The sequence below is a fragment of the Salmo trutta genome, chromosome 28, assembly GCF_901001165.1.
Source record: "Salmo trutta chromosome 28, fSalTru1.1, whole genome shotgun sequence".
Taxonomy (NCBI): domain Eukaryota; kingdom Metazoa; phylum Chordata; class Actinopteri; order Salmoniformes; family Salmonidae; genus Salmo; species Salmo trutta.
This window is the reverse complement of record NC_042984.1, coordinates 1,057,864-1,085,424: the sequence shown is the minus strand read 5'-3', so window position 1 is coordinate 1,085,424 and position 27,561 is coordinate 1,057,864. Positions and strand designations below refer to the sequence as shown.

General features: G+C 44.3%; 2 protein-coding genes across 2 annotated transcripts in view; both read left to right on the top strand.

Annotated features, from left to right (window-relative positions):
* Positions 1 to 871: 871 nt before the first annotated feature.
* LOC115165244 (selenide, water dikinase 2) lies at positions 872 to 19,088 on the top strand. The gene is made up of 8 exons (XM_029718239.1): positions 872 to 1,263; positions 3,195 to 3,298; positions 3,513 to 3,620; positions 12,078 to 12,232; positions 12,788 to 12,878; positions 13,671 to 13,770; positions 14,060 to 14,272; positions 18,244 to 19,088. The coding sequence occupies exons 2-8, from the start codon at positions 3,203 to 3,205 to the stop codon at positions 18,474 to 18,476; spliced, it is 996 nt and encodes a 331-aa protein (XP_029574099.1). The 5' UTR covers positions 872 to 1,263; positions 3,195 to 3,202; the 3' UTR covers positions 18,477 to 19,088.
* Positions 19,089 to 19,821: 733 nt separating this feature from the next.
* Positions 19,822 to 27,561, top strand: part of ap4b1 (adaptor related protein complex 4 subunit beta 1) — a 33,469-nt gene continuing 25,729 nt past the window's right edge. Inside the window, exons 1-6 of the mRNA XM_029720340.1 lie at positions 19,822 to 19,969; positions 20,833 to 20,974; positions 21,809 to 21,927; positions 22,230 to 22,454; positions 22,655 to 22,785; positions 23,137 to 23,284. Of these exons, the coding sequence (XP_029576200.1) occupies positions 21,815 to 21,927; positions 22,230 to 22,454; positions 22,655 to 22,785; positions 23,137 to 23,284 (617 nt within the window). The 5' untranslated portion in view covers positions 19,822 to 19,969; positions 20,833 to 20,974; positions 21,809 to 21,814. The remainder of the gene's footprint in view (positions 19,970 to 20,832; positions 20,975 to 21,808; positions 21,928 to 22,229; positions 22,455 to 22,654; positions 22,786 to 23,136; positions 23,285 to 27,561) is intronic.

Genomic DNA, 27,561 nt, shown 5'->3' with positions numbered 1-27,561 from the left:
TTTGTTGTGGAATTGTTAGATATTACTTGTTAGATATTGCTGCACTGTCGGAACTAGAAGCTCGAGCATTTCGCTACACTCACAATAACATCTGCTAACCATGTGACCAATAACATTTGATTTGATGTCCGAGGGTTACGAGTTCCGAGTTCCCAGTTGTTTTGAACGCGGTGTGTGTGTGTGTGTGTGTTTGTGTGTGTGTCAGTGATGTCACTACGCAGAGGACGCCTCTTCCTGATCGTCACTCTCTCCATTCATATCAACCAGAGAGGAAGAGGACGAGAGGCCAACTCGGCGGAAAATCTGTCTCGCTCACCAACCAAGCAAGGACCTTTTTGTATGAAGGTCAATGAGAGTGTCGAATTTGGTCAACAATAAAAATTATTCGCTTATTAACTAAGTGAGATTTATTTGACCGAATATAAGTTTCGTAATGCAAAAGAATGTTACTCTTGAACAGAAATAACTAGGACACGTGACAGCCCAAGCGATGTTGAATCGAGATGGCTATGCATATTCATGAGATGGTTATGCATATTCATGAGATGAGGCTGGTCTCACCATTGAATACAGGCGGTGACGTCAACAACCCGAAACAAAATATTAAAAATAGGATTACCATAATGACATTTTTTTTTTTTGTATTTTCTTTTAACAGTAACATGCAAAACATAAACATAACAGCCAGAGGGATTCCAAAGAAATGAAATTAAAAAAAGAACTATTCCACATTATATCAAATCAAATACCATCGAATCCACATGTATCCACCAATCCAGAGAAAGGATGGGACAGCCCGCCGTGACGATTTGTGGACAACGACTCCCATTGGTGGGACGGAGATACATGTATCTTGTCAGTATATCTATCATCTTTGTATCTGTTCATTACATACACTTTCTTTCCTCTCTTCTCTGTTGCTGGGATCTGAACTAGTCGACCTATCCTCCAAAAACAGACCGCTAATTTACCCAGCAATGTCAACTACCTCTCCCCCAACCCCACCGGCTGATGTTTCAGCGGGGACAGAGGCATGCTTCCCCCCGGGATACAAGCCTTTCCATCCCGAAGAGCATGGCCTGGACTCCGGCTTCCGCCTGACGGGCTTCTCGGATATGAAAGGATGAGGGTGTAAGGTCCCCCAGGAGGCTCTGCTCAAACTCCTGGCGGGACTGGAGCCTCACCGGCCGGGGGAAACTGGGGACCAAGGCACCGATTTCGGACAACTTACTCCCAACAACACCTCCGCTGGTCCCCGACTAGGTAGGGCTCTTTAGCTAACAACTAGGTAGCTAGCTTGTTAGCATAACTAGCATAATTATATTCGTTTTCAAGTAAACTTGACAAGTTATTTTAATGTAGCTAACTTGTTTTTATTGTTATTATTATTATTATTAGTAAACTAACATAAGCTGATTTAGCTAACTAATGTCGTGGCTAAGTTAGCAATGTAGCCATTATAAGCTCGCTAACAAATAAGTCCCTTTCTGTAGCCAACTAGCAGTATATATGCTAGCTGAAGTTAAGGGTCTGGTGCCTCTTATCTCTTAGCATCTCTGCTGCGAGGCCAAATAGCTGACTGTTCATGGTGTCTTACTCATCATGTTGGCTAACTGCTGTTAGTAAATCAATAACGATGGTTAGGTCCAAGGTGTTTTATAATAAACAGGGGTGAAAGTTTTATTTCTTCCCGGTACTGGACCTCCCAGAAATGATGGGCCTAATCATAGAATTACATATAGAACCCCTATTATTAATTCAATAGGATCTCTGTGGGCCTATTCATAAACATTTAATATAACTTTGAAAATGTATTACGTTTTTATTGTGGCATAAACAACCAGTCATGTTTTTGTTTTTTTAAATATATTTTTATCAGTCACTTCAAAGGGGTCCTTTACTCAACTTGGTCTCAGATCATTTCGTATTATTCTGTACGTAAATCCGAGACACTCCATTTTAGTATGATATGTTACGTTTCGTATGGTATGTATTAGTTTGTGGATGGCCTAGACCAGTGTTTCTTAATCCTGGTCCTGTGCATGTTTCGTGTTTGCCTTGGCACTACACAGTAGTACTAGTAGTACTATTACATACTAATTCAAATGATTAACTCATCATCAAGCTTTGATGATTTGAACCAGGTTTAGCACTAAGGCAACAGCTAAAACCCTTTTGTGTCCCCAGGATCAGGATTAAAAAACACTGTCCTAGACCCATTTCGTAAGATATGTTACAAATTCCAATTTGTGCTATGTTTTGCAAAATGTACAATATGTTACAAAATCTAGCTAGTTGGCTAACATTAGCTAGCTCGCTTAGGGTTAGTGGAAGGGTTAGCTAACATGCAAAGTATCTAAAGTTGTCCATGATGCGATTCGATGTTGATGTGGGCATATAACGCCCAGCCAACCACCATACTTTCATTTTTGCCTTACGTTAAGTTTGGTTTGGTTACTTATCACACTAAATATAGTGTCTCGGATTTACATTTGTTTTATTTAACCTTTTATTTAACTAGGCAAGTCAGTTAAGAACAAATTCTCATGTACAATGACGGACTACCGGGGAACAGTGGGTTAACTGCCTTGTTCAGTGAGACAGAACAACATATGTTTACCTTGTCAGCTCGGGGATTCAATCCAGAAACCTTTCGGTTACTGGCCCAACGCTCTAACCACTAGGCTACCTGCCGCCCCTTTACATACAGAATAATATAATGCTTTGAGACCAGGTTGCAACATTAGGCTACCCACTCATGTTCATCCACTTGCAACATCCAGCACCAGTCAAAAGTTTGGACACCTCTACTCATCCCAGATTTATTTTGACTATTTTCTACATTGTAGAATAATAGTGATGACATCGAATCTATGAAATAACAGTAGTAGTAACCAAAAAAATATATTTTATATTTGAGATTCTTCAAAGTAGCCACCCTTTACCTTGATGACAGCTTTGCACAGTCTTGGCATTCTCTCAACCAGCTTCACGAGGTAGTCACCTGGAATGCATTTCAATTAACAGGTGTGCCTTGTTAAAAGTACATTTGTGGAATTTCTTTCCTTACTTTCATCCCCGTTCATAAATCAATCAGTCAATCATTGCATACCATGGTAGCATGAATATGGTTAAAGTGTGTGTGTGTGTGTGTGTGTGTGTGTGTGTGTGTGTGTGTGTGTGTGTGTGTGAAGGTATAGGCATGGACTCCTGTGTGGTCCCTCTGCGACATGGAGGCCTCTCATTGGTCCAAACTACAGACTTCTTCTACCCTCTGGTGGATGACCCCTACATGATGGTGAGTTCTGACACCTGACCTTTAACCCCTGACCTCCATTGTAACCTCTCCTAACATTTCTTAGAGCAGGATTTATGCTTTATGCCCCAACTTGTATCTGTATGAGCAATTTACATTTCATTTTCTTGTCAAATCGTCAGTTGGTGACCCATCCCTTATGAGATTGTATGTCTCTCTCTCTCTCTCTCCTTCCCCATATCTCTCTCTCTCCCAGGGAAGGATAGCGTGTGCGAATGTCCTCAGTGATCTCTATGCTATGGGCATCACAGAGTGTGACAACATGCTGATGCTGCTGAGTGTCAGCCAGAAGATGTCTGAGCAGGTAGGTATTGTTGTGCTATATGATGTTGTTGCCATCCTAATGCACATTCAAATGTTATAAATCAACACTGCAGAACTCTCCCTGTCCTCTGCCGTGCCCTGATTGTATTACTGCTGATGATATCTGGAAATGTGCATGTACACCCTGGCCCATCTACTGTTGCTAGCCCCGATTCTGAATTATGCTCTGATATCTGTTTCACTGATTTCTGCTCTAGTAAAAGCCTGGGTTTTCTGCACGTTAACACTAGAAGCTTATTACCTAAAATTGTGACCCGTTTAAGGAAACTAGGCAGATGTTGCAGGTTTAAGAGCCGTTTGAACGTAAACTTTTTTTTAATCAAAATGCGTTTTTTGGCAGAAATGCCTTCTCGAACATGTGAAGTTTCATGTGCCTTAATAACAAACTTGTATGTCGTCTGTAAATATGAATAAAATTGTAAAATTACGAGCCTAGTTGGTTGGCCACAGTGAAAGTCAGCAACCTTCTCGCTAGCCATGATTGGCTGAGATAATTAGTGGGCTGGACATGCCGAGAGATGAGTTTGGATTGGTCTGCCATATAGCACGCTTCTGTATTTGAGCTGGTCAGTATGTGTAGGTAATTAAAATATGTATTGCGTAGTAAAATTGCATAAGTGTTGCTCTCCACTTTCTGTACGACCGAGTTTTGAAATCAGTGGAATTTGGGTATGATAGCTAAGGAGATGGAGAAAACCCCTGTCTCCGGATTACATCTTCAAACTATGGGCAACCATGGCATCCGTGACAGGAGATGCATCCATCCATGATAGCCTAGCTGGCTACATTTTTAGATATTACACGTTTCTTATTTTGACAAAGTTCATTTCAAGTTAAAGTGTACTGTTAGCTGGCTAATGTTAGCTGGCTCGCTAACGTTCGTGTATTATCTTATTATTTGTATCTCAGAGCCATTTGCTTGGCTAGTTATAGCCTAATGTTAGCTAGGTAACAATGAACTTGGTTGGTTAGCTACCTGCGGATTCATGCAGGGTAGTAACGTCATGAGTTGGAGTTATGGTTCTTCCAACCTTTCTGGTTACAACCTTTTTCATCAAGACAGATCTTCCAAAGGTGGTGGAGTGTCAATCTTGACCAAGGATCACCTTCAGTGCTCGGTTGTCTCCACCAAGTCTGTCCCCGAACAATTTGATTTGCTGGTTTTAAGCATTAAACTTTCAAAATAGCTCTTTGTTGCTGGGTGCTATTGTCCTCCATCTGCACCGGCCTGTACCCTACCTGCCCTAAGCTCTCTCCTGGCCTCTTACACTAAGTCTGAATTTGTCCTGCTAGGTGACCTAAACTGGGACATGCTTAAACCACCTGACCAAGTCCTAAAGCAATGGGACTCCCTAAATCTTTCTCAGATTATCACCAATCACACAAGGTATGACTCCAAACACCCAGAAAAGGCTACTCTCCTCGATGTTATCCTCACAAATAATCCTGATAGGTATCAGCCTGGTGTTTTCTGTAATGACCTTAGTGATCACTGTTTTACAGCCTGTGTTTGTAATGGCTGCTCAGTGAAACGACCTGTCCTGATTTGTCAGACACTTGATAAAAAACTTTAATGAGCAAGCCTTCCTTCATGAACTGGCCTCTGTAAATTGGTATAGAATCAGCTTGATCCCCTCTGTCGAAGACGCTTGGACCTTCTTTTTTGATATTTTCAGTGGTATTGTTAACAAACACGCCCACATAAAGAAAATTAGAGTTAAAACAGGTTCAGCCCCTGGTTCGACCGTGATCTGGCAGTGTTACTCCACCTCAAGAATCCCATTTGGCGAAAGGCTCGGCACACGCATACTGGCTGGCTCTCGTTCAGGCAAATGAGAAATAAGTGCACTCAAGCTATCCGGAAGGCCCAAGTTAGTTTAAGGAGCAGTTCTCTCTCTGCGGGTCAAACCCCAAGAAGTTATGGAAAACAGTTAAAGACCTGGAGAATAAACCCTCCTCCTCACAGCTGCCCATGTCCCTTAATGTTAATGTGGTTGTTGCTGACAAGAAGCACCTGGCTAAGATCTTTAATCACCACTTCATTAAGTCAGGATTACTATTTGACTTAGCCATGCCTCCTTGCCCGTCCAACATTTCCTCATCTCCCACCCCTTCTAATGCTCCTCCCTCTTTTTCCACTACCCCGCTACAAAGTTTCTCCCTGCAGGCGATCACTGAGTCCGAGGTACTAAAGGAGCTCCTTAAACTTGACCGCAAAAAGCAATCTGGGTCAGATGGTTTAGACCCTTTCTTCTTTAACCTCTCTGGCGCATGTGGGACGAACTCGTCCCACCTACGTAACAGCCACTGAAATCCAGTGGCGCGATTTTTGAATCGTTAGAAATACTATTACTTCACTTTCTCAAACATATGACTATTTTACAGCTATTTAAAGACAAGAATCTCGTTAATCTAACCCCACTGTCCGATTTCAAAAAGGCTTTACAACGAAAGCAAAACATTAGATTATGTCAGCAGAGTGCCCAGCCAGAAATAATCAGACACCCATTTTTCAAGCTAGCATATCATGTCACATAAACCCAAACCACAGCTAAATGCAGCACTAACCTTTTATGATCTTCATCAGATGACACACCTAGGACATTGTGTTATACAATACATGCATGTCTGTTCAATCAAGTTCATATTTATATCAAAAAACAGCTTTTTACATTAGCATGTGACGTTCAGAAAAAGCATAACCCCCGCAAACTTCCGGGGAATTTACTAACAGTTTGCTAAATTACTCACGATAAACGTTCACAAAAAGCATAACAATTATTTTAAGAATTATAGATACATTACTCCTCTATGCACTCGATATGTCCGATTTTAAAATAGCTTTTCGGATGAAGCACATTTTGCAATAATCTAAGTACATAGCCCGGCATCACAGGGCTAGCTATTTAGACACCCACCCAGGTCAGCCTCCACCAAAATCACATTTCCTATAAGAAAAATGTTCTTACCTTGCTTGTTCTTCGTCAGAATACACTGCCAGGACTTCTACTTCAATAACAAATGTTGGTTTGGTCCCAAATAATCCATTGTTATATCCAAACAGCGACGTTTTGTTCGTGAGTTCTAGACACTATCAGAATGCTTCATCACGGTCTCGAGCATGGCGCATTGGCGTGACAAAAAATGTCTAAATATTCCATTACCGTACTTCGAAGCATGTCAACCGCTGTTTAAAACCAATTTTTATGCCATTTATCTCGTAGAAAAGTGATAATATTCCGACCGGGAATATGCATTGAGCCTAAACAGCCGAATTAAATTTCTCCTCAGGAGCGAATCGTGCACGCGCCTCATTCAAAGGTCCTCTGAGCCGCCACTTACCAAAGCCGATAATGTGTTTCAGCCTGAGGCTGCCTCGTCAACCTTCAGTTATTTCCCGGGTTCTGAGAGCCTATCGGAGCCCTGGGAATTGTCACGTTACAGCTAAGATCCTTACTTTTCAATAAACAGATGCAAGACGCACGACTCCTTGTCAGACAGGGTACTTCCTGCTTGAAACCTTGTCAGGTTTTTGCCTGTCATAGGAGTTCTGTTATACTCACAGACACCATTCAAACAGTTTTAGAAAATTCAGAGTGTTTTCTATCCAAACCTGAACAATAATATGCATATTCTAGCTTCTGAGTTGGTGTAGGAGGCAGTTAAAAATGGGCACATATTTTTTCCAAAATTCTCAATACTGCCCCCTATCCCAAACAGGTTAAGGTTGCTGCCCCTATCATCGCCAAGCCTATCTCTGACCTTTTAAACCTGTCTCTCCTCTCTGGGGAGGTTCCCATTGCTTGGAAGGCAGCCACGGTTCATCCTTTATTTAAAGGGGGAGATCAAGCTGATCCTAACTGTTATAGGCCTATTTCTATTTTGCCCTGTTTATCAAAAGTGTTGGAAAAACTTGTCAATAATCAGCTGACTGGCTTTCTTGATGTCTATAGTATTCTCTCTGGTATGCAATCAGGTTTCCGCTCAGGTTATGGATGTGGGCTGGGTATTGGTGTCTGAGGGGTCTTTGGCCTGGTTTGCTTAACTACCTCAGAGTGCAGTGTATAAAGTCAGAACATCTGTTGTCTCAGCCACTGCCTGTCACCAAGGGAGTACCCCAAGGCTCAATCCTAGGCCCCACTCTCTTCTCAATTTACATGAACAACAACAGCTCAGGCAGTAGGACGCTCTCTCTCATCCATTTATATGATGATGATAGTCTTATACTCAGCTGGCACCTCCCCGGATTGTGTGTTAAACGCTCTAAAACAAAGATTTCTTAGTGTCCAACAAGCTTTCTCTGCCCTTAACCTTGTTCTGAACACCTCCGAAACAAAGGTCATGTGGTTTGGTCAGAAGAATGCCCCTCTCCCCACAGGTGTGATTACTACATCTGAGGGGTTAGAGCTTGAGGTAGTCACCTCATACAAGTACTTGGGAGTATGGCTAGACGGTACACTGTCCTTCTCTCAGCACATATCAAAGCTGCAGGCTAAAGTTAAATCTAGACTTGGTTTGCAGGACAGGATTTTCTAGGGAGAGTAGCAACAGTGGTGAACTTTCTCCGTTTATAGACAATGTGTCTTACCGTGGACTGATGAACGTCAAGGTTTTTAGAGATACTTTTGTAACCCTTTCCAGCTTTATGCAGGTCAACAATTCTTAATCTTAGGTCTTCTGAGATCTCTTTTGTTCGAGGTATGGTTCACATCAGGCAATGCTTCTTGTGAATAGCAAACTCAAATTTTGTGAGTTTTTATTTTTTTATAGGGCAAGGCAGCTCTAACCAACATCTCCAATCTCGTCTCATTGATTCGACTCCAGGTTAGCTGACTCCTGACTCCAATTAGCTTTTGGAGAAGTCATTAGCCTAGGGGTTCACATACTTTTTCCAACCTACACTGTGAATGTTTAAATAATGTATTCAATATAGACAAGAAAAATACAATTTGTGTGTTATTAGTTTAAGCAGACTGTGTTTGTCTATTGTTGTGACCTAGATGAAGATCAGATCAAATTTTATGACCAATTTATGCAGAAATCCAGGTAATTCCAAAGGGTTCACATACTTTTTCTTGCCACTCTATGTTGGCATGACTGCCATATTGTATCTCCACCCTAAAGCCCTTGCTTGGAAGTGTACTTCGCCAGACTGCCAAGAACCTTGCCCTCATCCAGGCCAATGTGGCGAGACACGGTAGTGATGACACCATAGGCCTTGTTGATCTCTGCACCAGACAGGATGCTCTTGCCAGCATACTTGGGGTCCAATATGTACGCTGCGGCGTGTATGGGCTTCAGGCAGAAGTCTTCGCGATTTTTGATGTATTTCAGAACTGCAGTTTCCTCTGCTTGGAGCAACAGTGAAGTGGGCAGGGCAGTATGGATTTATTCTCTTACATCTGCAAGCAGAGTCTGAACATCAGACAGGATGGCATTGTCTCCCTCAATCTGTGCAATGGCTACTGCTATAGGTTTCAGGAGTTTCAGGCTGCTTACCACTCTCTCCCAAAATACATCATCCAGGAGGATCCTCTTGATGGGGCTGTCCATATCGGCAGACTGTGATATGGCCATTTCTTGGAGAGACTACTTCCCCTCCAGGAGACTGTCAAACATGATGACAACACCACCCCAACGGGTGTTGCTGGGCAGCTTCAATGTGGTGCTCTTATTCTTCTCACTTTACTTGGTGAGGTAGATTGCTGCTATAACTTGATGACCCTTCACATACCTAACCATTTCCTTGGCTCTCTTGTAGAGTGTATCCATTGTTTTCAGTGCCATGATGTTCTTGAGGAGCAGATTCAATGCATGAGCAGCACAGCCAATGGGTGTGATGTGAGGGTAGGATTCCTCCACTTTAGACCAAGCAGCCTTCATGTTCACAGCATTGTCTGTCACCAGTGCAAATACCTTCTGTGGTCCAAGGTCATTGATGACTGCCTTCAGCTCATCTGCAATGTAGAGACCGGTGTGTCTGTTGGCCCTTGTGTCTGTGCTCTTGTAGAATACTGGTTGAGGGGTGGAGATGATGTAGTTAATTATTCCTTGCCCACGAACATTCGACCACCCATCAGAGATGATTGCAATACAGTCTGCTTTCTCTATGATTTGCTTGACCTTCACTTGAACTCTGCATCCAGCAAATGAGTAGATAAAGCATGTCTGGTTGGAGAGGTGAATGCTGGGCGAAGAACATTCAGAAATCCCTTCCAATACACATTGCCTGTGAGCATCAGAGGTGAACCAGTTGCATACACAGCTCGAGCAAGACCTTCATCAGCATTTCTCTGACTACGTTCCTCCATTGAGTCAAAAAAACGTCTGATTCCAGGAGGACCATGAGCTGTTGGTATCGATAAGGTGTCTGATTCATCATTTTCACCTCGAATAGAAGTAGAGGGACTTTTGTCAGAGGTTGCTTGTTATGAGCGCTGAGGGAACTTTATGCACTTGGCCAGATGATTCTGTATCTTTGTTGCATTGTTCACATATGATTTGTCACTGTATTTGCAAATGTACACAGCTTGTCCTTCTACATTAGCTGCAGTGAAATGTCTCCACACGTCAGATAGTGCCCGTGGCATTTTCCTGTCAAGATTAGAAAAAAAATGAGTTAAAAAAATCGACAAATACAATTCAATGTACAGATAAATAGTTAAGCAGTTAGATTAAACAACTCCTTTTGTAAGAATGTTTTAAAATGAAACATGTATGGAAACAGGTGAATTAACACTCCTCAGTTAGCAAGCTAAAACCCACATGGTAGAAGAAACTAGCTAGAAGAAATTGTTAACCAGTTAGAAATGATTTAAACACACTTTGCTGTAGGCTACTATTTACTAGTTAACAAATCATGTAGGTTATATAAAATATATTCACCCCACCCAGTATGTAGTCCTTGGCTCAGACAGTGTAGTGGGTTCAATAGCATCTCATTGGTGTGCAAGATCTTGAGAATTACATTTTAATTTATTTAACCTTAACTAGGCAAGTCAGTTAAGAACAAATTCTTATTTACAATGACGGCCTACCAGGGGAACAGTGGGTTAACTGCCTTGTTCAGGGGCAGAACGACAGATTTTTACCTTGTCAGCTCGGGGATTCGACCCAGCAACGCTCTAACCACTAGGCTACCTGCCGCCCCAGAATCAGCTGTACATGTGATGGGAGAATGCACTGTGCATGCAGAGGTTTGCAATTCCATTGAATTGGGGATAGCTTAACCAAAATATGCCACAAGACCTAGAATTGCCTTATGTTTATCCCACAAAAAAAGTTACTGTTATAAGCTAACTTTTTTTAATGAATTTAAGCAAAGTTCCCCAAATTCCAGGGCTTAACTTCCCATGGAAAGATTCCGGAAATTTACCGGGAAGTTTCCGACCCTTTGCAACCCTAATTGTTGTCTCCACCTTCTTGCCCTTTGTGCTGTTGTCTGTGCCCAATAATGTTTGTACCATGATTTGTGCTGCTAGTGTGTGTTTGTGTGTGCGCACACACACTCCGGACTTCGGCATTGCTTGTCCTAATATTTAAATAATTCTTAATTTGATTGTTTTACTTTTAGATGTGTGTATTGTTGTGAATTGTTAGATATTACTGCCCTGTTGGAACTAGGAACACAAGCATTTCACTACACCTGCAATAACATCTGCATGTGACCAATAGCATCTGCTGAATAGGTGACCAATGGCATCTGCTGAATAGGTGACCAATGGCATCTGCTGAATAGGTGACCAATGGCATCTGCTGAATAGGTGACCAATGGCATCTGCTGAATAGGTGACCAATGGCATCTGCTGAATAGGCGACCAATGGCATCTGCTGAATAGGCGACCAATGGCATCTGCTGAATAGGCGACCAATGGCATCTGCTGAATAGGCGACCAATAGCATCTGCTGAATGTGTAGGCGACCAATAGCATCTGCTGAATGTGTAGGCGACCAATAGCATCTGCTGAATGTGTAGGCGACCAATAGCATCTGCTGAATGTGTAGGCGACCAATAGCATCTGCTGAATGTGTAGGCGACCAATAGCATCTGCTGAATGTGTAGGCGACCAATAGCATCTGCTGAATAGGTGTATGTGACCAATAAGATATCATAAGGTCAATGCACCAATTTGTAAATCGCTCTGGATAAGAGCGTCTGCTAAATGAAGTAAATGTAAAATGCGTTTTGAACCTGATGCTGTGTGGGTGACTGGTGGGGCTTCAGAACAACTGCCTGTTAATTCATTAACCCACTAATCTACAAATATCAGACTTTAGACGGACTTCCACGTGACGCAACCTCTCTGGAGCACTGCTGTGTGTGTGTGTGTGTGTGTGTGTGTGTGTGTGTGTTCCTGGAGTTGTGCAAGTTACACTGACTAGGCATAACGGGAAGTCAGTTGGCCGTGATGAAACGTGTGTGTGTGTGTGTGTGCAGGATCGTGAGCGTGTGATGCCTCTGATGATCCGTGGATTCCGTGATGCGGCTGAGGAGGGCGGGACTTCGGTGACGGGCGGCCAGACGGTGGTCAACCCCTGGATCATCATAGGGGGCGTGGCCTCGGTCGTCTGCCAACCCAACGAGTTCATCATGTAAGAGAGGGAGTGGTCTGTTCAGGGTGTTATCGGGGTGTTCTGTTCAGACTGGGATCAGGGCGTTATCGGGGTGTTATCAGGGCGGGGCATTATCGGGGCGTTATCAGGGCGTTATCGGGGCGTTCTGTTCAGACTGGGATCGGGGTGTTATCAGGGTGTTCTGTTCAGACTGGGATCGGGGTGTTATCGGGGCGTTCTGTTCAGACTGGGATCGGGGTGTTATCGGGGCGTTATCAGGGTGTTCTGTTCAGACTGGGATCGGGGTGTTATCAGGGCGTTATCAGGGCGTTATCAGGGTATTCTGTTCAGACTGGGATCGGGGTGTTATCAGGGCGTTATCAGGGTGTTCTGTTCAGACTGGGATCGGGGCGTTATCGGGGCGTTATCGGGGCGTTCTGTTCAGACTGGGATCGGGGTGTTATCGGGGTGTTATCGGGGCGTTATCAGTTCTTGTTGGTAGCCTTGACGTTAGAGTCGGGCCAAACAGGATCAATTCTAATGGCGTCTCCTCGTATCTTACTGTGTGTGTGTGTGTGTGGTGTGTGTGTGTAGGCCAGACAGTGCAGTACCGGGGGACGTGTTGGTGCTGACCAAGCCTCTAGGAACCCAGGTTGCTGTCAACGCTCACCAGTGGCTGGACCAGGTACTGTACCATACTGCTGTCTGGACCAGGTACTGTACCATACTGCTGTCTGGACCAGGTACTGTACCATAGTGCTGTCTGGCTGGACCAGGTACTGTACCATACTGCTGTCTGGCTGGACCAGGTACTGTACCATAGTGCTGTCTGGCTGGACCAGGTACTGTACCATACTGCTGTCTGGCTGGACCAGGTACTGTACCATACTGCTGTCTGGCTGGACCGGGTACTGTACCATACTGCTGTCTGGCTGGACCGGGTACTGTACCATACTGCTGTCTGGCTGGACCGGGTACTGTACCATACTGCTGTCTGGACCGGGTACTGTACCATACTGCTGTCTGGACCGGGTACTGTACCATACTGCTGTCTGGACCGGGTACTGTACCATACTGCTGGCTGGACCAGGTACTGTACCATACTGCTGTCTGTCTGGACCAGGTACTGTACCATACTGCTGTCTGTCTGGACCTGGTACTGTACCATAATGCTGTCTGTCTGTACCAGGTACTGTCCCATACTGCTGTCTGTCTGTACCAGGTACTGTCCCATACTGCTGTCTAGCATACTGGTCTGTCTATCACCTACCTGGTCCAGCCACCAGACCAGATATTCTAGCGTACTGGTCTGTCTCTTCACTTTGTCTCTTTGTCTCTGGAGATGTCAGAGGCTTCTTTAGATTTTTCTGTGGTGTCCAACAATTAGGATGTCTCGTTAAAAAAGGTACATGTCTCCTCTCTCTCTCTCTCTCTCGTGTGTGTGTGTGTGTGTGTATGTATGTGTGTGTGTGTGCAGCCAGAAAGGTGGAATAAGATCAAGCTTGTGGTCTCTAAGGAGGAAGTGGAGCAGGCCTACCAGGAAGCCATGTTCTCCATGGCAACGCTCAACCGCACAGGTAACACACACACACAAACACTAATATAACAGGTAGCCTAGCGATTAAGCGCATTGGGCCAGTAACCGGAAGGCCGCTGGTTCGAATCCCCCCCTGCACCTCTCTGATTCAGAGGGGCTGGGTTAAATGTGGAAGACACATTTCAGTTGAATACATTCAGTTAAAAAACTGACTTAGGTACACACACACACACACACACACACACTAACTTAACCCAACACACATTAACATAACACACACAACAAGCTAGTCTGTAAACAACCCACTGTGTGTTTGTGTGCGACCACAGCGGCAGGCCTGATGCACAGGTTCCAAGCCCACGCTGCGACAGACGTGACTGGGTTTGGGTTGCTAGGGCACGCCCGTAACCTAGCGACGATGCAACGTGCTGAGGTAGCCTTCGTCATCCACAACCTCCCCATCATTGCCAAGATGGCCGCCATCAGCAAGGCCTATGGAAACATCTTCAACCTGCTGGGGGGGACTTCCTCGGAGACATCTGGTAGGAGACGAGGGCCGGCCGATATGACCAAAATATAATCTCACATGTTTCACATTTGATGTTATTTTATGTTTTTCAGTAATCAAAGTTCTTCATTTGCTTTATGAATAGTGAGTGATCCCAGGGGGCTTTATGGGTAGTGAGTGATCCCAGGGGGCTTTATGGGTAGTGAGTGATCCCAGGGGGCTTTATGGGTAGTGAGTGATCCCAGGGGGCTTTATGAGTAGTGAGTGATCCCAGGGGGCTTTATGAGTAGTGAGTGATCCCAGGGGGCTTTATGAGTAGTGAGTGATCCCAGGGGGCTTTATGAGTAGTGAGTGATCCCAGGGGGCTTTATGAGTAGTGAGTGATCCCAGGGGGCTTTATGAGTAGTGAGTGATCCCAGGGGGCTTTATGAGTAGTGAGTGATCCCAGGGGGCTTTATGAGTAGTGAGTGATCCCAGGGGGCTTTATGAGTAGTGAGTGATCCCAGGGGGCTTTATGAGTAGTGAGTGATCCCAGGGGGCTTTATGAGTAGTGAGTGATCCCAGGGGGCTTTATGAGTAGTGAGTGATCCCAGGGGGCTTTATGAGTAGTGAGTGATCCCAGGGGGCTTTATGAGTAGTGAGTGATCCCAGGGGGCTTTATGAGTAGTGAGTGATCCCAGGGGGCTTTATGAGTAGTGAGTGATCCCAGGGGGCTTTATGAGTAGTGAGTGATCCCAGGGGGCTTTATGAGTAGTGAGTGATCCCAGGGGGCTTAATGAGTAGTGAGTGATCCCAGGGGGCTTTATGAGTAGTGAGTGATCCCAGGGGGCTTAATGAGTAGTGAGTGATCCCAGGGGGCTTTATGAGTAGTGAGTGATCCCAGGGGGCTTTATGAGTAGTGAGTGATCCCAGGGGGCTTTATGAGTAGTGAGTGATCCCAGGGTGTCAACACATACATTCGAAGGGATTTCATTGGGTCTTTCTCCATTCTGATGGTTTCATACTGTTTTTATTCATTTATTTACCCTTTTTTCTCCCCAATTTCCTGGTATCCAATTAGTAGTTACAGTCTTGTCTCATCGCTGCAACTCCCGTACGGACTCGGGAGAGGTGAAGGTTGAGAGCCGTGCGTCCTCCGAAACACAACCCAACCAAGCCGCACTGCTTCTTGACACAATGCCCCACTTAACCCGGAAGCCAGCCGCACCAACGTGTCGGAGGAAACACCGTACACCTGGTGACCGTGTCAGCGTGCACTGCGCCCGGCCCGCCACAGGAGTCGCTAGGGAGCGATGGGACAAGGACATCCCTGCCGGCCAAACCCTCCCCCTAACCCGGACGACGCTGTGCCAATTGTGCGCCGCCCCATGGACCTCCCGGTCGCGGCCGGCTGCGACAGAGCCTGGACTTGAACCCAGAATCTCTAGTGGCACAGCGATGCACTTGGGAGGCCTGTTTTTATACTGTTTAATCAAACTTCAACCAAAGGTTTCTAATTTGAGATTTCTACACTGCCACGTAAGGGTTGCACAGTGTGGCCAAAAGGATCTAGGCCTTAACTTTCACCAAATATTGCAATTAGATTAAAAAAAAACACGAGTGAAATGTTGGAATCATGGAAATAGAATGATTATTCTCTAGTTAGAACTATTGTAACATGGTCGGAACCAAAGTGTTAGTCAGTGTATAGGGACCCTATACATTTCACTTGTCATGCTTATAGGTTCATTTGCATAACTTAGTGGAATAAAATTGGTGCGTATTTTCATTAGTGGTTATGTAGCCTATCTTATTCAGCACACAACATACAGATCCTATATTTGAGTGGAAAATCTGTCAAAGTGCAAGAGCTGTTGCTACAGCTCCTCAAACGGCTCATTCGTTGCTGCTGGAACGAAATCAACGTGCCCAATCAATGCTCAACAATTCTAACTGCAATCGCGTGTTTTGATGACCACGATTTTAAAAGAAAATAGCAATTTTTATTTCTCAACTGGTAGTTGAAGCGCACTTTTTTATTTCATATTATGAGCTATGTCTTACATTGCTTCAAAGTAGCCTAGTCAAAATTATTTTGTAGACTTCCATATGCCACTGAAATCAATAGCCTATTTCTCCCACGTTCTGTTGGTTTTCAAATCAACTTTCTTTCATTGTCCGGTAGCCAAACTTCAGTCCTAGACATATTAGCAACCCATGCTAGTTGTTGATAATCCTAGTCATATTAGCAACCCATGCTAGTTGTTGATAATCCTAGTCATATTAGCAACCCATGCTAGTTGATGATAATCCTAGTCATATTAGCAACCCATGCTAGTTGATGATAATCCTAGTCATATTAGCATCCCATGCTAGTTGATGATAATCCTAGTCATATTAGCAACCCATGCTAGTTGTTGATAATCCTAGTCATATTAGCATCCCATGCTAGTTGTTGATAATCCTAGTCATATTAGCATCCCATGCTAGTTGTTGATAATCCTAGTCATATTAGCATCCCATGCTAGTTGTTGATAATCCTAGTCATATTAGCAACCCATGCTAGTTGATGATAATCCTAGTCATATTAGCAACCCATGCTAGTTGATGATAATCCTAGTCCTATTATCAATCCATGATAGCTGATGATAATCCTAGACATATTAGCAACCCATGCTAGTTGTTGATAATCATAGTCATATTAGCATCCCATGCTAGTTGTTGTATCTTTAGATCTCTACATTTCTAATGGATATTTTCCTATCTGTCACGCTTGCATGTGCAGTGCGCTTTTGGCAATGGAGTTTTCCCGTCAATTTTTTTATGGAACGAACATTCGCGTGTAGCCTACTGCCTTGTGCTGCACTTAAAGTGAAATAAAACTTCAACATTTTAAGCCTTAATGTTATGATCTGTTGCATCGGCCTCTTTGCTTTTAAAGTTTTTGATGTTCGATTATGAGATGGGGTGAAATCCAAAGTTGTGCTATATTATATTAATTGTCCAATTTTTTTTTTTAAATATAAATATTTATACGTAACTAACGTTAAGACCTTTTTTAATAAGTTGATTAATTCAAATGTATGTTTTTGCGCAAAATTCCAAATGTATGGAGAATCTAGGTTTTTAGTTTTTATGAGCGTTTTGTCTGCTTGTTCTCGTGTTTGTATTTTTGGTCTCATCTTCTTCGCTCCTCCGTGCTGTGCAATTTCCCATTTACACCAGAGATCTGTATATAATGACGAGATGCATGTCTCCGCCATAACAATAGGAGTCGTCCCAAAGGCAGGAAGGCAGGCGACAAGCTGAGGTCCAAAATAAACCCATAGAAACGCATTGGCCTTATTTTGTTTAAGTTAGCATTTTATATCATACCCCCAAGACATGCGAACTTCCCCTGTTATTGTAATGGTGAGAGGTTAGCATGTCTTAGGGGTATGATATAAAATGCTAACCTCCCCTGTTATTGTAATGGTGAGAGGTTAGCATGTCTTAGGGGTATGATATAAAATGCTAACCACCCCTGTTATTGTAATGGTGAGAGGTTAGCATGTCTTGGAGGCATGCTAACCTCCCCTGTTATTGTAATGGTGAGAGGTTAGCATGTCTTGGGGGTATGATATAAAATGCTAACCTCACCTGTTATTGTAATGGTGAGAGGTTAGCATGTCTTGGGGGTATGATATAAAATGCTAACCTCACCTGTTATTGTAATGGTGAGAGGTTAGCATGTCTTGGGGGTATGATATAAAATGCTAACCTCCCCTGTTATTGTAATGGTGAGAGGTTAGCATGTCTTGGGGGTATGATATAAAATGCCAACCTCCCCTGTTATTGTAATGGTGAGAGGTTAGCATGTCTTGGGGATTTGATATTTGTGCTCTGTAGCTTTCTCAATCATTATTATTCACGATTCATTCAGGATTATCCATAATCATGTTGAAGTATTTAGGAACATTTTATTCTTATTCACAATAAAAGTAACTCCTAAATGACACAATATGTTATTTCCCGTTCATCCTGTAGGTGGCCTTCTAGTAAGTCTGCCCAGAGAGCAGGCGGCCCGGTTCTGTGCGGAGGTGAAGGGTCAGGGGTCTGGGGGTGGAGCCTGGATCATCGGCATCGTGGAGAAAGGAGAACGCGGCGCTCGCATCATCGACAAACCACGCATCATCGAAGTCCAGCCCAGAGGGACCGCTGCAGCCAATCAGGAGAACAGCAGCTCTACTAGTCCCGCTCTTGGCGATACGCTGTCATAGACTGTCCCTCCTTATGTGTGTGTGTGTGTGTGTGTGTAGTGTGTGTGTGTGTGTGTTGCTGTCCATCTCTTTCCCCTGTTTAGCCACAGAAGCTACAGGCCAAAACGCCGAACATGGAGAGGGTATGGACAACACTCCAAATGGTTCCTCTTTTAAATTAAATTAACATTCCAACAGTTTTCCCTCCAATCAGTGAATGGGGAAATAGATTGAGTTGTGTATGTGATTTAGAGTGTGGGTCAGAACATTCTCCTGGTGAAACTTTTTATTATGGGAGTGGTTGGGGAAAATTAGTCTATTGTGTTTCTATTGGATATTTGGCTTGTCTATCAGGATGTCTGACTCCACCCGTTGGTTCAGAGGCAGGGTTGAGCAGCTCTCTCTGGACCAATGGCGTCGTCCGGTATGTCCTCTGCCAGCTGACTGGCTGCTCAGCTCAAAGCCCCCTCCCCCCTACCTGTTTATGAAGCTCCGCCTTCCAAACCTCAGCCAATGGGGCCAGGCGGAGTGGATGTCTGTCTCAGGAAGGGGGTGGGGCTCATGTGCTGGGTTCCAGCCATTGGCTATGTGTTTCTGGAGAATTCACAATCAATAAACCGACCATCAACTCACTGTACTGTCCCTTTGGTACTTCCTGTGTGTGTGTGTGTGTGTGTGTGTGTGTGTGTGATTTTAAAATGACAGTGGGGTACATTAGAATATTGTTCCTCTCTATAGCAGTTGGTAAGATGTACTGTATGTATGTATGACTGCTTTAGATAAAAGTGTCTGCTATTATGGCAGATTTTATATTAAAGGTTATCACCGCGTTCAAACCCGAGAGACCAGGGGAAAGATCCGTCTGTCGCTGGCTGCTTTCCAGCCTGCCTCTCACTTTCCAGCCTGCGACCTGCCTCGCTTTCCAGCCTGCCTCTCGCTTTCCAGCCTGCCTCTCGCTTTCCAGCCTGCGACCTGCCTCGCTTTCCAGCCTGCCTCTCGCTTTCCAGCCTGCGACCTGCCTCGCTTTCCAGCCTGCCTCTCGCTTTCCAGCCTGCGACCTGCCTCGCTTTCCAGCCTGCCTCTCGCTTTCCAGCCTGCCTCTCGCTTTCCAGCCTGCAACCTGCCTCGCTTTCCAGCCTGCAACCTGCCTCGCTTTCCAGCCTGCAGCCTGCTTCGCTTTCCAACCTGCTTCACTTTCCAACCTGCTTCACTTTCCAACCACTCTGAACAGAGACGCAAATAAAATGAGAATAGCAGCCACTGCTGGAGGACAATGGAAGGTGATTTAAAAAGGACTTTATTGTTAATGTTGTTGGTTAGCCAGTTAGCCATATTAGCATAGACATGATGACATCAGTCAAAACAAGACATGGTATCATTAAGTTGAAACAAGCATGATTCCCCACATGGCAGCTTCTTGTCGGTGAGCACGGTTAAATGCACACGGTAATGCGACTGAGGACAGTCCGTCTGTTTACTACGTTTACATGCGTTGTAAGAAGAACGATAATCAGGTACATGGACACATCTTTATTAATCAGGCTACTGATTTAATAAATGCAGAAAATCACCAATCAAAATAAACGTTATGGCACAGTGACAGTGTTATTTTTGCTTAAGACTTTTTGTTTCTGAGTTCGGGACATACACCGTTTATTTGAACGATAAGAGGGAGGTGTTGCTGCTGGCAGAATGCGCATATTAAGCTGTTTCCATGTCCTAATAATTCCAAAAATTGCTCAGAAAACCAGATGTTTTAATCGGTATCTGCTTACTTCGATTATGACCTTACGCCGATTAAAGATAAACAGAGTAAGGAGTTAACATGATTAATGCCATACTCTGCTTTCTGCCAAATAATCAGTTTAATATCGAATGCTGCTTTCATGACAACTGGGAAGTACGTGATCAAATCATGGCGGCAGTGATTTTCAGGTCGGAAAGTTGGAGCTCTAGAGAGGGGAGGGAGGTGGTGGGGGGTGAGGGAGGGGGTGGTGCGGGGTGAGGGAGGGGGTGGTGCGGGGGGGAATGTACAGGCACAAAACACCACCACACAACCAACAACCACTGGAAACATGAAGAACATGTGGTATGCAAGTAAGTTATTCAGGACCAAGAGGACGGTGCTTGTGACACAGTCCCCCTCCAAAATTAACCATATTTGGTAACTAAAGACCCTACTGTGTATTCTACACCCCTAAAAATATATCTCTACAGCCCAATATTCTCAACATTGTATTTAAAAAAAAAAAATCATAAATTACTTATTGCCTTCTCTTGTTGGCACAATACAAGTAAACATTGATAAATATTCAATAGCTTTTGAAAGAGTTATCCACGTTGTAATGTTTTTGAAATCAGGGCTTGTATTTTGAAGGTTTCCTCATTACCATGCCGCCGTGACGTCACCATGCGTGCTGAATACCGGTGTCAGTATTACACGGATGTCAACAAACTAGCGATTTCAACGAAAAAATTTCTTATTTTCCATGAAATACTACATAAGTGACGACTAAACGGTAAGTGGTTTTAGGTCACAATATCCGAACACAATGTAACGTAAGCGTTAATATCTGAAATGGATGGTAATGTTGAGTAGCTAACGTAGCTAACAACACTGCCTTGCTTTAACTAACGTTAGCTACTGTAGCTAACAACACTGCCTTGCTCTAACTAACGTTAGCTACTGTAGCTAACAACACTGCCTTGCTCTAACTAACGTTAGCTACTGTAGCTAACAACACTGCCTTGCTCTAACTAACGTTAGCTACTGTAGCTAACAACACTGCCTTGCTCTAACTAACGTTAGCTACTGTAGCTAACAACACTGCCTTGCTCTAACTAACGTTAGCTACTGTAGCTAACAACACTGCCTTGCTCTAACTAACGTTAGCTAACGTAACTAACAACACTGCCTTGCTCTAACTAACGTTAGCTACTGTAGCTAACAACACTGCCTTGCTCTAACTAACGTTAGCTACTGTAGCTAACAACACTGCCTTGCTCTAACTAACGTTAGCTACTGTAGCTAACAACACTGCCTTGCTCTAACTAACGTTAGCTACTGTAGCTAACAACACTGCCTTGCTCTAACTAACGTTAGCTACTGTAGCTAACAACACTGCCTTGCTCTAATTGTAAACCGTTATAGCTGTGTCTCTCTGCCTTAGAAACCAGAGAACTAACAACCCCCCTGTCTTTGTCCTGTCTCTCTCTCTCTGTGTGTGTGTGTGTGTGTGTGTGTGTGTGTGGCAGTTGTAACATCAGTAGCCTTTTGGTAGCGTCTGTCTGTGTGTCAGACAGTCTGCTGGACTCACCTGTAGCTAATACCTGTACCTTATTCTGTTGTCCAGGCTACTATGCCTTACCTGGGCGGAGAGCATACAGTGAGGGAGCTGAGGAGAGCTCTGTCCAACCCTAACGTCCAAGCTGACCACCTACGCTACAGAAACACCATCCACAGAGTCATCAGGTGTACACAACTATCACACACACACACGTTACCACTAACTATGCTACACACATCCACAATTACAACTGACTGCAAACACACACATAACACTAACGTGTCTGTCTCTCTCTCTCCCCCCTTTCTCTCTCTCTCCCTCCCTCTCTATCTTTCTCCCCCTTATCGCTATCTTTCTCCCCCTTCTATCGCTCTCTCCCCTCTCTGTCTTTCTCCCCTCTCTCCCCTCCCCCTCTCTCTCTCCCCCTCTCTCTTTCTCCCCCTTTTATCTCTCTCTTCTCTCCCCTGCTCCCTTTCACTTTTTCCAGAGTGATGTCTCAAGGACAAGATGTATCTGGGTTGTACAGTGAGATGGTGAAGGCATGTGCAACGGTGGATATTGTCCAGAAGAAACTGGTGTATGTGTTTCTGTGTTCCTATGCCAGTCTGAACCCTGAGCTGTCTCTGCTGGTAATAAACACCCTGAGGAAAGACTGCTCGGATCACAACCCCATGGTCCGCAGCCTGGCCCTACGTAACATGTGCAACCTCAGGTGTGTGTGTGTGTGTGTGTGTGTGTGTGTGTGTGTGTGTGTGTGTGTGTGTGTGTGTGTGTGTGTGTGTGCGCAATGTATCGTGTGTGTAATGTATGTGTGTGTAATAAGTAACGTGGTGTGTAATGTGTGTGTGTGTGTGTGTGTGTGTGTGTGTAATATGTAACGTGTGTGTGTGTGTGTGTGTGTGTGTGTTGCAGGCTCCCAGGTCTATCACAGTATGTACAGCAGCCTCTTACAGTGGGACTGAAGGACAAGGCGGCGTGTGTTCGCAGAGTGGCTGTACTGGGCTGGGCCAAGATACACACATTACAACCTAACACAGAGATAGGTAGGTATGCACACGATATACCCACAGACATACACAGGAACACACATACCTTACACACACACACATTATACACACGAAATACCCACAGACATACACAGGTACACACATACCTCACACACACACACACACACACACACACACACACACACACACACACACATTATACACACAATATACACACATTATACCCACAGACATACACAGGTACACACATACCTTACACACACACACACACACATTATACACACAATATACACACATTATACCCACAGACATACACAGGTACACACATACCTTACACACACACACACACATCCAAGGCATGCTGTTAGTGCCCCTCCTGTGTTCCAGATGTGGCTGTAGTGAATGAGTTGTATGGGTTGCTAAGGGACCCAGACCCCGTCGTCATGGTGAACTGTCTCCGGGCACTGGAGGAGATTCTACAGGAAGAAGGGGGCGTGGCTATCAACAAACCCATTGCTCACCACCTCCTCAACAGGTAGGTGGGGGGGTTGTGTGTGTCTGTGTGTGTGTGTGTGTGTGTGTGTGCGCGTCTCTTTCTCTCTGTGTGTGTGTTAATTCAATTTCAGGGCTTTATTGGCATGGGAAACATATGTTAACAGTGAAATCGATAATAAACAATACAAAAATTTACTGTAAACATTACACTTCCAAAAGTTCCAAAAGTATAAAGACATTTGTGCAAATAGTTAAAGTACAAAAAGGAAAATAAGCATAAATATTGGTTGTATTTACAATGTTTGTTCTAAACTGGTTGCACTTTTCTTGTGGCAACAGGTCACAAATCTTGCTGCTGTGATGGCACACTGTGGTATTTCACCCAGTACAGTCGTGGCCAAAAGTTTTGAGAATGACACAAATATTAATTTTCACAAAGTCTGCTGCCTCAGTTTGTATGATGGCAATTTGCATATACTCCAGAATGTTATGAAGAGCGATCAGATGAATTGCAGTTAATTGCAAAGTCCCTCTTCGCCATGCAAATAAACTGAATCCCCCCAAAACATTTCCACTGCATTTCAGTCCTGCCACAAAAGGACCAGCTGACATCATGTCAGTGATTCTCTCGTTAACACAGGTGCGAGTGTTGACGAGGACAAGGCTGGAGATCACTTTGTCATGCTGATTGAGTTCGAATAACAGACCGGAAGCTTCAAAAGGAGGTTGGTGCTTGGAATCATTGTTCTTCCTCTGTCAACCATGGTTACCTGCAAGGAAAAACGTGCCGTCATCATTGCATTGCATAAAAAGAGCTTCACAGGCAAGGATATTGCTGCCAGTAAGATTGCACCTAAATCAACCATTTATCGGATCATCAAGAAATTCAAGGAGAGCGGTTCAATTGTTGTGAAGAAGGCTTCAGGGCACACAAGAAAGTCCAGCAAGCGCCAGGACCGTCTCCTAAAGTTGATTCAGCTGCGGGATCGGGGCACCACCAGTACAGAGCTTGCTCAGGAATGGCAGCAGGCAGGTGTGAGTCCATCTGCACGCACAGTGAGGCAAAGACTTTTTGGAGGATGGCCTGGTGTCAAGAAGGGCAGCAAAGAAGCCACTTCTCTCCAGGAAAAACATCAGGGACAGACGGATATTCTGCAAAAGGTACAGGGATTGGGCTGCTGAGGACTGGGGTAAAGTCATTTTCTCTGATGAATCCCCTTTCGGATTGTTTGGGGCATTCGGAAAAAAGCTTGTCCGGAGAAGACAAGGTGAGCGCTACCATCAGTCCTGTGTCATGCCAACAGTAAAGCATCCTGAGACCATTCATGTGTGGGGTTGCTTCTCAGCCAAGGGAGTGGGCTCACTCACAATTTTGCCTAAGAACACAGCCATGAATAAAGAATGGTACCAACACATCCTCCGAGAGCAACTTCTCCCAACCATCTAGGAACAGTTTGGTGATGAACAATGCCTTTTCCAGCATGATGGAGCACCTTGCCATAAGGCAAAAGTGATAACTAAGTTGGTCAGGGAACAAAACATTGATATTTTGAGTCCATGGCCAAGAAACTCCCCAGACCTTAATCCCATTGAGAACTTGTGGTCAATCCTCAAGAGGCGGGTGGACAAACAAAAACCCTACAAATTCTGACAAACTCCAAGCATTGATTATGCAAGAATGGGCTGCCATCAGTCAGGATGTGGCCCAGAAGTTAATTGACAGCATGCCAGCTCGGATTGCAGAGGTCTTGAAAAAGAAAGGTCAACACTGCAAATATTGACTCTTTGCATCAACTTCATGTAATTGTCAATAAAAGACTTTGACACTCATGAAATGCTTGTAATTATACTTCAGTATTCCATAGTAAAATCTGACAAAAATATCTAAAGACACTGAAGCAGCAAACTTTGTGGAAATTAATATTTGTGTCATTCTCAACTGTACACAACTGTACAGTCACGACCTACCCCGGAATAATGCTGGGCCAATCACGGCCTACCCCGGAATAATGCTGGGCCAATCACAGCCTACCCCGGAATAATGCTGGGCCAATCACGGCCTACCCCAGAATAATGCTGGGCCAATCACAGCCTACCCCGGAATAATGCTGGGCCAATCACAGCCTACCCCGGAATAATGCTGGGCCAATTGTGCGCTGCCCTATCACGGTCGGATGTGATACAGCCTGTATTCGAACCAGGGACTGTAGTAATGCCTCTTGCACTGAGATGCAGTGCCTTAGACCGCTGTGCCACTCGGGATTCATGATATAGAATTATTTTTCTTTTTTTTCCAGAACATTAACCGTGTGTCGGTAGATACAAATGATTTGTTGCAAGTTGGGGGGTTTTCACGTCCAGCTCGGCTATTATTCAAGCTTCACTGAAGAATTGTCTAGTCTATTGTTCAGCTAACAGCCCTAGAAACGCTGTTAGAAGAATTCACAGCCTGCTTGTGAAAACTAGTAATAACACTTTTCCCCCTTTCCACATGTTAAAGATTCCAATAGATAAAGTGTTTTTAGCCACAATCGGCCCCAACCCCAATTAATACATTTTGGACACAGTCGATAGCATGCTGGACTTCGGGCTAGAAACCTGCTTCCTGCTTGTCTATTGTAAAGTTATAACGTGTAATCATTGATGTCCCAGGAGCAGAAGTGGTAAACACTGTTGAAGTGTTGTTAGGTTCTTGTTCTTCAGAGTAAATAACCCACGGACAGACACTAGAGAAGCTTTAACCAAGTTTAATTCTTCCCTAAGGTTCTGTACAGCTGTAATCAGACAGTGAAACATTTCTCTCCATTGGTTATATACATCCTACTTAAGACACTCCCTCTCTCCAATCCTTAGTTTATGACCAAGAGAAAGAAGGTAACCAGATACTAACCCTGATTACTCCCTTAAGGGGAACTGACCTCAACCTCTCTTTCACCTAATCCACAGATGTCCATCTGTCTCTCCTGTATCAACACATCGCTCTCCTCCATCAAACACATTCCAAAGCCTTCTGGCTTTCTACAGAGAACCCTTAAATTCTGACATAAACCCATTATTTTCCACTCTTTCTATTCAAGGCTTCTTCTCTATCATTTATTTAATATCTCAACGTTCATAGTTTAACCGATCCCAGCAGTGTATAATTGTAATACATACATGCAGACACAGCATCATTCAAATAATGGAGTTTGATACACCTGGTATTGGATATGACTGAAATCAAACTTGCTAAATAGCGATTTTTCGTAAATTAACTTTATGACAAAAAAATATGGACAGTCGTTTGTCTCTACATTAACTAACATATTCCTCTCAACTGTCAATTTTTTTGCTTGACTCGTTATAACGTTATAATTACTTGCATCTGCTTCCCCCGTAATGTTTTTGTCAGCCATTTTTGCTGAAGAAAGTCACCAAGGAGCGGTGGCATAACGTCAAATTCGTCATTGGAACCACTCGATATGATTGGTCATATAAAAACCTTGAGACCCAAATGCATAATGAGTGCTCTAACTCCCCCTTGTGGTGGTCTGGAGCAATGAAACAGTGACGCTGGGTACCTCTACCTCCCCCTTGTGGTGGTCTGGAGTAATGAAGCCGTGACGCTGGGTACCTCTAAATCCCGAGGTGTAAGATCACAACTTTTAAAGGAGGAACCACTGTAGGTGTTTGTCCCCCTGTGTGCTGAGTGTCAGGTTCTTGTTCAGTTCTGGCATTTAGGTCGCCACAGACTAGTACATGTCCCTGGGCCTGGAAATGACTTGATTTCCCCTCCAGGATGGAGAAGCTGTCTTCATTAAAGTATGGGGATTCTAGTGGGGGGTATAGGTAGCACACAGGAGGACATTTTCTCTGTTGAGATCATTTCCTTATTCATTTCTAGCCAGATGTAAAATGTTCCTGTTTTGATTAGTTTAATAGAGTGAGTTAGGTCTGCTCTATACCAAATTAACATACCCCCTGAGTCTCTTCCCTGTTTCACACCTGGTAGTTTGGTGGATGGGACTACCAGCTCTCTGTAACCTAGAGGACAACCAGTGGGTCCATCTCCTCTATACCACCCACCTAGTAGTGTGGTGGATGGGACTACCAGCTCTCTGTAACCTAGAGGACAACCAGTGGGTCCATCTCCTCTATACCACCCACCTGGTAGTGTGGTGGATGGGACTACCAGCTCTCTGTAACCTAGAGGGCAACCAGTGGGTCCATCTCCTCTATACCACCCACCTGGTAGTGTGGTGGATGGGACTACCAGCTCTCTATAACCTAGAGGGAAACCAGTGGGTCCATCTCCTCTATACCACCTGGTAGTGTGGT